The sequence below is a fragment of the Astatotilapia calliptera genome, chromosome 16 (genome assembly GCF_964374335.1).
Source record: "Astatotilapia calliptera chromosome 16, fAstCal68.1, whole genome shotgun sequence".
Taxonomy (NCBI): Eukaryota; Metazoa; Chordata; class Actinopteri; order Cichliformes; family Cichlidae; genus Astatotilapia; species Astatotilapia calliptera.
The window spans coordinates 14,445,978-14,456,429 of NC_137437.1; the positions used below are offsets into that span (position 1 = coordinate 14,445,978).

General features: G+C 40.0%; 1 protein-coding gene across 1 annotated transcript; it reads left to right on the forward strand.

Moving 5' to 3' along the window:
• The first annotated feature begins 884 nt into the window (after positions 1-884).
• On the forward strand, positions 885-10,134 carry atp6ap2 (ATPase H+ transporting accessory protein 2). Its single transcript, XM_026145705.2, has 11 exons — positions 885-1,042; positions 3,420-3,550; positions 3,660-3,788; positions 3,881-3,976; positions 4,070-4,207; positions 5,601-5,654; positions 5,753-5,902; positions 5,993-6,112; positions 6,423-8,797; positions 9,061-9,150; positions 9,505-10,134. Exons 1-9 carry the CDS (start codon positions 967-969, stop codon positions 6,615-6,617), a joined length of 1,089 nt encoding a protein of 362 aa, XP_026001490.1. The 5' UTR covers positions 885-966; the 3' UTR covers positions 6,618-8,797; positions 9,061-9,150; positions 9,505-10,134.
• Positions 10,135-10,452: the final 318 nt, after the last annotated feature.

A 10,452-nucleotide genomic window follows, 5' to 3' on the forward strand; every position in this document is an offset into this window, starting at 1 on the left:
CTTATTATATCATATTTTTTAGATGCTGGGTGACTTGTTTTTTCCTCATCGCACTCACTTCATTGTAATGTTGACCCAGTGTTAACCACAGGTGGCTAAAGTGCAGACCTTCCTTGCTTGAGTTGAAGTACAGATACCCGTGTTAAAAGCAAACAAACAGAACAACTTTACTCCAGTAAACCCTGAAGTACTGAAGAAACTTCTTTACTCAATTAAACATGAAAGGTACCGGTGTTGGAGTTAATTCGGCGTTGGTTTTGTGCGCAGAAACATTGGGTAGGATGTTTTTCCAGGTAGGATGGATTCCCAGAATACCTCGGCTCCAAAAATGTACTTAAAGTAAGACAGTAAATATTAGCTCCTTGAAGGACAATTCTTCTAAGCATTTTTGTACAAAGGTAACTGAACCTTGTGCTATATTAGTGTAATAATAAAATGATATTAGTGCATGAAAATACAAATATTATTAAAATATACACTCTATTTCTAATTATTGTAATGAGCTTGAATGGGTGATGCAGAACACATGCAGTGAAAGATAATTTAGGACAATGACTATTTTTGTTGCACCACTAACAATAAAATGAATACAGTCAAGGTTACCGTGGAATTCAGCACGTAGGGGAATCCTAAGAGCTGTGTAGTGGCTCGGTATTGGGAAAAGAATCAAGTGAAGTAGAATAGCGCAATAAAATCCATAAAGCAATATAAAACAAAAATTGCTAACGAAATACAGTAAAACAGAAGCACAGCAAATACTAGATAAGATTAAGGTGTATATAGGGTGTAAAGTTTAGTTGAAGTATAACTACGATGTAATAAAATCTCCTTGGAGAAACATCACAGCGACGTTTGGTCGTCAGCGAGTGTTGTTTCCCCTCCAGTCCAGCAGGCGGCGGTAGCGCACGTGAAGTCCTACAAGAGCGAGACGCAGGTCAGCTGATCGCTGCTGTAGAGGAGAGAGAGATGTCTGTGAAGATCTTGCGAAGGATGGAGTCTGTTTTTACCGTCACTTTGACCTTCTACTGTCTGTTCACAGTCGGTAAGAAATACATAATAATAGTTTTTCATTACTGACGTGTTGGGGTGTTTTCCTCCCCCCACGTATTTACGTGTAATAGTAAAGTATCTTATATGCGCTGAATGGTAGGTCGCTCGCCGAGCCCGGAACATTGTTAGCGTTGCCGTTTAACTCATTGTAATATTTCTGTGGCCAGACTCGTACGACCGTGCTAATATAAACGAGGGAAAGTGGAATAATAACTCTGCGGATGCTGAGAATCATTGTTCGGCTTTGGACTATCATCAAGCGGAAGACCACAGGGTTAGCTTGTTGCTAACGGAGATTATAGCTCAGTCGCTTCTTAAAATCTGCCAGTGACGACGAGGACGTGGTTAATATTCGTAAGGACGAGGTTGACAAATCCGTCCAGGTCATGTAAAAATGAAGAAAGTACTAAATATACGGCTTCCTGGTAGAGGGTTACGATTTTACAGAAGCCTGGGTGGTCACGTGACATGCTCTACGCCACTGGTTCCCCTTTATTCACCATCAGCTCTCTGTCACGAGTTCTTCCTTCATCCACATGAAAGGTGAGGGGCGATAGTTACTGAGCAGGCTGCTGCTTCTTGTGTTTGCTGTAACAGTGAGAAACTGTGCGCCATCCTCCAGCAGCTCAGGGCTGACAGTCAGTAAATGTTATAGTGTTAACGCCTTATCACTGTTTAAATACTTTTAACTGTTTCCTTATTCCTAAGGGATTTGCAGAGATTTTTAAACTGTATGCCGTTCCAGGCCTCCCATTTATCCAGGCTTGGGACTTCCATTGTATCAAAAAGTGATTGTCTGCCAAAAAATTATTGCCCACATTTGAACTGTTGCAAATGACGTGTTGACCTATAATATGTCAAACATATCTCTAATGAATGATATCAAGTCATTTTGAGCCAGAATGAACATTCCTGTCACAAGGTTGAAGACGTAGAAGTTTATATATTCTCTCTTTGTCCATGTAAATTTATCATGTATATTAAAAATGTCTTTTTCAAGAGATATCTGACCAGTAGGGTAGCAGAAATGGCAATCACAGTGGCCAAGAAGGACCGGATTGATTATAATGTAGGAACAGTAAGGCAGAGTCATGCAAAACAGGTAATTTCTTTAATTACGCATATCCAACTAAGCGTCGCCACTATATTGTCATGGTGGACAGGTCTGCAGTCTGTCACAGGGCTAAGGCGCAGACAGACAACTCTCATTCACACCTACAGACACACTAGAGCCTACAGTTAGTGTAAACCTGTGCATGTCGTTTGACTGTAGAAACCATGCAACCATCTGCAAACCCATGCAGACTCCATAGGCTGGATACAAACCAGTGAGGCCACAATGCTGCCCTCTTTGGAAAAACAGCAAAAAAGAAATATGTGTCATTATGAATCACATGTGATATTTATAGATGTAAAACAGTTTACTGCCATGAATGTGTCAGTCTGGTTCTAACACTAACAAATATTGGCCATCTTGGTTTGGTAAGAAAAACTGACATTTACTTGGAGTCATTAACCCTGGTAAACATAATTGGCTTTGATTTTATTGTAATGTCCCACTTTTCATAATTATATTGTAATGTTTTGCTTTCATATGTAGCTAATAGATCTAGAGGATCTAGATTTACTGCTACTGAAGCCTTGAAACAGATACAGATTCGCAATCTGTTGGAGAGCCGCGAGCGTCGCCATACTTGCGCTCTGTGATGTTGTCATTCTTGTGCTCAAAGAGCCGATTCTGAGAACTCACGACTTAATGGTCAATATGTTGATAAAAATCACTCTGTATCTGTGACAGGTAAAAGAAATGGTACAATACAAGAAAGTATTCCTGTGTAACCCGACTGGATCGTCTTACTCACTAAACTAGCCTGAGGGGTGATAGCTAAAGTTCTTGCTAGATGGTAAATATTTTAAGTAATGCTGTATTCACTGAGTCAGTATTCAGTACAGGAGCAAAAGAAGTTTCCGGACAGAATTGGACAAAATTCGTTGTAATTTAATTTTTAAATCATTCACAGAAAAAGTAGTACATGTGCCATTCTTTCAAAAACTTGTGCATGTTGCCATGTGACGCTTCTTTTTGTTCCTTTTGTGGGAATTTGTGATTGCAAAATGGCCACATTTTAAAATACAAAATTGGGCAATGAGTTGGATACAGAAAGTGCACCGGGCAACAGATAGTGACTTCACTGGTTATTTTAGTTTTGTTTGAAGTTTGGTGGTGATTGGGATCAAAAAGAAAGCTAAGCTAATAATTATATTTGTAGGTGGTGATATTTTTTTTTGTCTTACTTTAAAAAACAAAAACAAAACCGTACCCTATTCTTTTCCACTTAGATTTACAGTCATGCTGTTTTTCCCCTCAGGTGTCCATGGAGACAGCTTCACTGTGCTGCAGGCTCCAGAGTTTGTGTCCTTCCAGAAAGGTGACTGGCCGGTTTCTGGAGAGAAGATTCCAGACCTTGTGGCTTTAACCATGGGCTTCTCAGTTCAAGAGGTGATTCGTTACTTCAACTCATGCTCCACAGTTTTATTAGTGTTATAGAAGAAGACTAAGCTCATAATTACGCCAGCTTAAGCTCTACTATGCGTGTCCAATTGCACAGGATCTATTGTGGCCAGGCCTCCAGGCTGGTCCGTTGTTCCAGCGGCCCCGGGCCAACATTCTTGTTGTGGTGAGAGGAGTGGATAGCCTGGCTCTGCCTCAGAGCGTGGCCTCATATCCCCTGGAGAATGTAAGTATGACCGTTTTTGTGCATCAGCTTTTTATCTTGGTATAAATAGAAGTGTAGACCTGTATATGAGGGTGCTATCTTCTTTTCTGCAGCCCGTTCCCTTCACCATGGATAGTGTTGCAGAGACTGTACACTCTTTGTTTGCTGAGGACACCCCTGTAGTCCTCCAGCTGGCCCCCAGTGAGGAGGTAATAAAAGTCTGCTGATGTACTTCTTATCTGAGACATCCCTCTTGAGGCACTGTTAGTTATTTACTTTGACCTGTCTTTCATTTCTTTCAGCGGCTCTATATGCTCGGCAAGGCCAATGCTGTGTTTGAGGACTTACCCGTCACGTTGCAGCAGATCCGGGCCCGTCTGTCCCAGGATGGCTCAGTGCTGTCTTCTCTTCCCCTCAACTCTCTCAGCAGAAATGCAGAGGTCAGTTCTTAGCCACGTTTAAAACCAAAAGACTTAGTTCTTACTAGAGATGGACCGATCCGATATTACGTATCGGTATCGGTCCATACTGACCTAAATTACTGGATCGGATATCGGAGAAAAATAAAAAATGTAATCCGATCCATTAAATATCACGAAAGCACCTCACAAAACTTGCAACGCGCCATAACTCGCCTCAGAACGTTCGCACGTCGGAGCAGTATGCATCACGTGATAGAGCGGCTGTGGCATGCGGGACCTGTCGGTGGTCTGGATAGCATGTGGAGCTTCGCTAGCAACCCGGCATTTCATCTCCGACAAAGTTATCCCCGAGAGAAGTAAAGCAAGTGTGTAAGTCCATCTCTGAATGTTTGTAAAGCATTCCTGCGTTAAGCTTAACAAGCGATATATGGAGCGACTGCCTCCTCTTGCTGCTACTTCAATCATGAAACTGCTTAACGATCAGCTGATCGGCTTTTCTGTCGCGAGTCCGTCTCTCTAGTTTGCTTTTGGCCCACTTTGCACCAGAAAGAGGAAACCAGCGGCTGAACAGCAGCAGCACGTTTAAGCTTGATCAGCTGTTGTTAGAATTTATTTAATATTACTTTCTACACCAGGATCTTTTTCTACGTAGCTGACGGCTGGTAACTGTGCAGGGGCGGATCTAGCAAAGTTTAGCCAGGGGGGCCGATAGGGCATTAACAGGGAAAAGGGGCACAAAGACACACTTTTCTTTATTCTCATTTAAAATGTCTAGCTTTTAATAAATAATTATCCGAATCTTACACCCAAAGTTTTAATTTGATGTAAAAGGAATAGAAGTCCATTACTGTATATAGAAACTATTAAGTCTACGGTAATATATATACCCTAGTAAGCTATAGTACTTTTTCCTTTGGGAAGGTACCATCTGTGCAGTCTGCAATTTTGCTTAAGAAAGATGTTGAATCTATTTAATATTTCTTGAAAAATAATTGATTGGAGTTGGAACCCTATTAGTTAGGTTGCTTAATATTTATGCTAAGTACTCTTTAAAATACCAGAATAGGGAGGATGGTGTAGGTTTAAGTTTATTAGATTGATCAGTATTGCTGAACTATGAAACTTTTTTTTTTTGCATACAGGTATAACAGAATAGCTTTAGTGTAGTTGTTGTTTTAAACTTGAGTATGAACTTATACAAAATTCAGCAAGATATTTAAAAAAAAACAGTTTTGTTGATTAAAAAACACTATATCGGATTCATATCGGTATCGGCAGATATCCAAATTTATGATATCGGTATCGTATCGGACATAAAAAAGTGGTATCGTGCCATCTCTAGTTCTTACTCCTTAGTTAACCAAAATTCCTTCCTTTGCCTTTCTTACCCTTTTATTCTTATTTTTGTTAGGCCGATTTGCTCTTCCTGTCTGAAGTCCAAGTACTGCATGATATCACCGCTCTGGTGAGTTGTTCCCTCGGACTGAAGCAATTCTTTCCACTTACAAAAAAAAAGGAAAAAAGAGTTGTGTTTGACGCAAATCTTTTCTTTCCCTCCTGTAGCTGCAGAGACACAGACATTTGGCTAAGGACCACTCCCCTGACCTGTACTCGTTGGAGCTGTCTGGCTTGGAGGAGCTGAGCCGGCTCTATGGTCCAGACTCCCCTCAGTACCGCGATGCCACGGCCCTTCTCGCTTCTGTCCTTCAGAAGGTTAGAAGAAGATCTGAAGAAGCGATACGCCTCTGCAGCTAACAATTTAACCACATTTTAACCGTGTGCGTTTTTGTTTTTTCATTTCAGTTTGGGCAGGATGTGTATGGTCTCTATGGCAACAGCTCTGTGGTGGAGGTCGTTACAGTGAAGGCCTTTGAAGCTCCTTTAACCAGGAAGTCCCGCTCAATCCTGGAATCCAGACAGATTGTAAGTCTGGGTCAACCTACTTTTTAATATATATATATGCCAGAGGAGATACTTCCTGAACATGACATAAATGTACCAAATTAGAATGGGTTTATTTACATTTCAAGCACATTTTCTGTAACACATGTAGTTTAGAGGTCTGCGTCATGTAGCAGAGAATAGCAGCAAAATTACTTTTCTTTTCGAGAGGCGTTCATTCAGCTGTGTGGTGATTCTGAGTTTGTTTTGTTTCTTAGCTGCGGACACTGACACTTTAAACTAGTTCCAAATAGCTGTTTTAAATTTCTTGACTACTGCAAACATTTTTCAGAGTAACCGAGGCAGCCTCTACAACCTGGCTCACAAGTACGACGTCGAGTACGCCGTGGTCTTCAACATCGTGCTGTGGCTCATGATCGTTCTCGCACTCGCTGTCATCGTCGTCGCTTACAACCTGTGGAACATGGACCCGGGCTACGACAGCATCATCTACAGGATGACCAATCAGAAGATCAGGATGGACTAAGTTCTGCCTGTCAAATCTCCTGTTGTCCCCTTAGAGCCCTCTAGTGAATGTTTGTGTTTTGTGTGAGGTCTCATTTAGTGAATAAACTGTGAGACTCTGATGGGAGGAAGACCATAATACCACTCACGTCTTTGTTTAGAACTCTGGCTGCAGAACCTACAAAAATATTAACATTTCGTTAGCGGCTCCTCAGTTTATCTACAGCGGTATCGTTCTTCATGTCCTGGGAGAACAAACTGAAACTTCCTCTCTATAAACTCACAGCATTGCTTATAAATTTAACCACTCACTATCTGTGTCTCATCTGTTTTTCTTGGTGATTGAAGTTGTTTTTTGTTGTTGTTGTAAAAAATATATTGTAATATGAAAGAAGGAGATTTATCTGGTTTCTCTGTGAAATTGTTGTGCTTTTCTTTCTGTGGGAAACAGTTTTAAGTTAAATGAAATTTTATGTGTATATATTGAATATACAAATGCAACTGTATGAGAAACGGCTGTGCTCTTGTAAAAAGATGTCAAGTAGACTTCAGCGTGCTTCTATTCTAGATTACAGATGTGTTGGGACACAAATACTGGATCTAAATGTTGTTTGTTAGGATTGGATTCGAATAAATGAAGCTCTGTAAATTGCAATATGTGAATGACAATAAATTATTAAATGGATCACCCTGATTTTTATTTACTCCTATATACCACACACTGTGCATAATTATGAAGCTTGATTAAGGTTTTATCTAGTATCTACTAGACAACGCCACTCTCCTGGGTTCTCTGCATTGGCCTCCTGCACATGTTATTTTATTTTAATATTTTACTGGCCACTTAAAAGTCTCCTGGATTTGGCCCCAAGCTGCTAACAGTTATTGACCCCATATGAGCATGAGGCTGTATCCCAATTCAGGGTCTGCAGCCTTAACGTATGCAGCCTTAACGGTCCACAAGGGCCACGTACTCAAAGACCGCTAAGGCCGGAAGTGCGAGGCTTGTGAAATGGGACGGTCTAGCCTCCGTCGCGCTGCCCAGGTTGCCTAGCAACCAAGATACTAACAGCTGGAAACGTTTCATACAGCATTGTTTGACAGAAATGAAGAACATATTTTGTTCATTTGTTTGCTTGTTTCTACATGAGCTTTGATCATTCTCTGTAAGATTAAGGTCAGCTATTGAACGGCGTATATTTTAAAGTAAAGGCTTTAAAACCAAGTTAGTACAAACATCACTAATGTCACATAACTTTGCCGACATGTGGCCAACAGTAATGTTTTAATGTTCTTCGTTATTAAACATTTGCACATAAATAAGTCACATAATATTCAGTACTTACTTAAAGTTTACTCTTCGGGGCCCCTCATCCGCTGTTTTGTTTTTTTTTCAGCAAAATTATCCACACCCACCGCCGCGCTATGCATTCTGGGATATGTTGGGCCACGAAGTCTACACCGCCACGCCCTTAAAATTCAGGGAAATGAAGGACGCATTTGAGGGCCGCATTTCGAGCAGTCTTCGTCGCGTCGCTGTGACGTAATCGGCCTTAAAATGCGGCCTTTAAGGCTGCAGACCCTGAATTGGGATACAGCCTGAATTGTCTTGGATCCACATTCAGAGCACTTACAGCTGTTCCAAAATCAAGAGTTAAACCTAGAGGTGACTACTTTTGCCATCAGGGCTCCTCAACTTTAAAATGATCCACCCGAGGAAATCGCTTCTTAAAGCTCATTTCAATAGACTCGCTTGTATTTGTTTATATTTGTATTCTTTTTGGTGACATCCCTTCAATGCCTGCCTACCCTTTTAGTTTTTTTGAATTTGTAGTTCTATTAAATCTGTAAAATCTGTTTTGAAAGTTGCTGTATAAGTAAAGATTATTATTATTATTATATTTTATTAGATATCCTGTAAATGTTACGTCAACCCCAATTCTGTATAATCATTCTTATGTCACCACTGCACAGGTATTGCTCATCGCACATCGTCTTCATTACATGTTCAGCTTTCGTAACAGCTCAGCCAATCAGAAAGCAGTGTTTCTTGAAGCCCCGCCTCCGGCACAATATGTAGTAGGTTGTGAGCTTTTATAACCATTCGCGGACACAGGAAGCTGTGTGTACCTGTTACGGAGAAGTTTACGAAAAGTACAGATTGACACTGGACAGAAACGATGGTGTGACTGCTAATAAAAGGTAGGAGACTTTTCTGAAATCCCTGTTAAACCGTTTCGCGTCCACGCGGTGTTTACATTTTTTCCACAATAAGATCTACCTATCTATGTGACTGTATATACAGTGTATACATGTGGCTTGACTGTATATTTATATATTATATATTTTATATACACACACGTATAGATAGACAAATATGTACAACAAAACAAAACATTACACAAAGCACACTCATACTCATAGAAAATCGTGTTGTTTTGTTGTGTTGTTGTTTCATATTGCAGCTAGCATCTACGTGGTTAGAAGGATCCGGGCTTCCATCGCTGAAGGAGAGCAACAGGAGAAGCCCATCCTGACACCATGTAGTGCTATAGGTAAGATAATAACCAACTAATGGAAATAAACTGCAAGCAGGAAAAAAGTTCAAACTGTCTATGACTGTGGATGTCGCAGATCTTCGTTAAATGTTAGCTGAACTGTGCCTCTATTTATTATTTTTCCTTCTAATGAGTCATTTTTGTCTTACACTTATGCAAAACATTAATTTAGTAAACAAGCAACACTTATTTTTACCAGTGAACTGCACATATAACATAGTTCTTAAGACATTACATCGTTAAGCATGAGATTAGGGTTATTAGCGGTAAAGACAGTGTGCGTGTAGATTTATGCAGGAGCATTACACTGTAAATATCACTGACTCCCATGTGTTTCTCTTGTCATCTTAGCTGGAAAGAGAGCGGGGCAGGGGTTGAGAGAAAAAGCCTCTGCTGCATCACTGAGCCCAGGATCTGATGAAGGCGTCTTAGAAGCAGCAGGGCCGGGGACGTCATCAGAGACAGCTGTGCAGAAATGTGGCTCCTGACGTTAAAGACTACGCTGGACACTAGGACCATGGACAAGTCAATAAAAATAAATAATCGATTATTTATTTAATTTCATTTTTGGGGGGTTCTCATTCATTTTATACACTAAACAGTTTATGTGTGAAGATCTACATTGTTATTTTTCTTTTACACAAAAGCAAACATCAAACAAACAAGAAATATTATTCCAGCACTGTCCATGTTGTATGTTGTACCCAGTGGTCAAATTTTTATTACTTGAAACATTTTGACTTGCCACACCATGAAGTTAGCATAGCTAATAGAAAATATCATTATAATAACATTACCCAAAATCTGTTTAAAAAAAAGTCTGCATATGTTATCAAGTGTGAGTGGTAGGTCAACATGTTCTCTGTAAGTAAAATCTGAAGTTTATCTGCTGCAGTGTTTGAAGGCCGGCTCACCAACCTCTTTCCAGGGGCTGAGCTGGCCTGATGTTTCTGCAGTTACATCAATAAATTATAAAAATGCTCTTGTGGTCATATTTTCTTATATAAGGAATAAGAATGTACCAGTAAACATGCATTGACAATAATTGTGAAAAATGAAAATATCTATGTAAAAAATGAAATCTTCAATTATTTTATTTTAGTAATAAATGAGTGAGTGGCCGTTCTTTCACTGAGTTAGTTAAGTTAAGTGAGTTTTTTTTTTCTACAGCTTTCAGAAACAATTTTGCTGTTTGATTTCTACATTTTTGAAAATATATTTATTTTTTATTTCAATTATGGCTGAAGGCTGTGGCTGAAGCAAAAACGCAGGTGGGGGAGGAGCTTGGAGAGGTTTTCG

Bases quoted from the DNA above. Each gene is read 5' to 3' on its own strand.
- atp6ap2 (XM_026145705.2), top strand. From the start codon at position 967: ATGTCTGTGAAGATCTTGCGAAGGATGGAGTCTGTTTTTACCGTCACT. The intron at 3,977-4,069 runs GTAATAAAAGTC...CATTTCTTTCAG, and splicing joins AGCTGGCCCCCAGTGAGGAG to CGGCTCTATATGCTCGGCAA. The intron at 4,208-5,600 runs GTCAGTTCTTAG...TATTTTTGTTAG, and splicing joins CTCTCAGCAGAAATGCAGAG to GCCGATTTGCTCTTCCTGTC.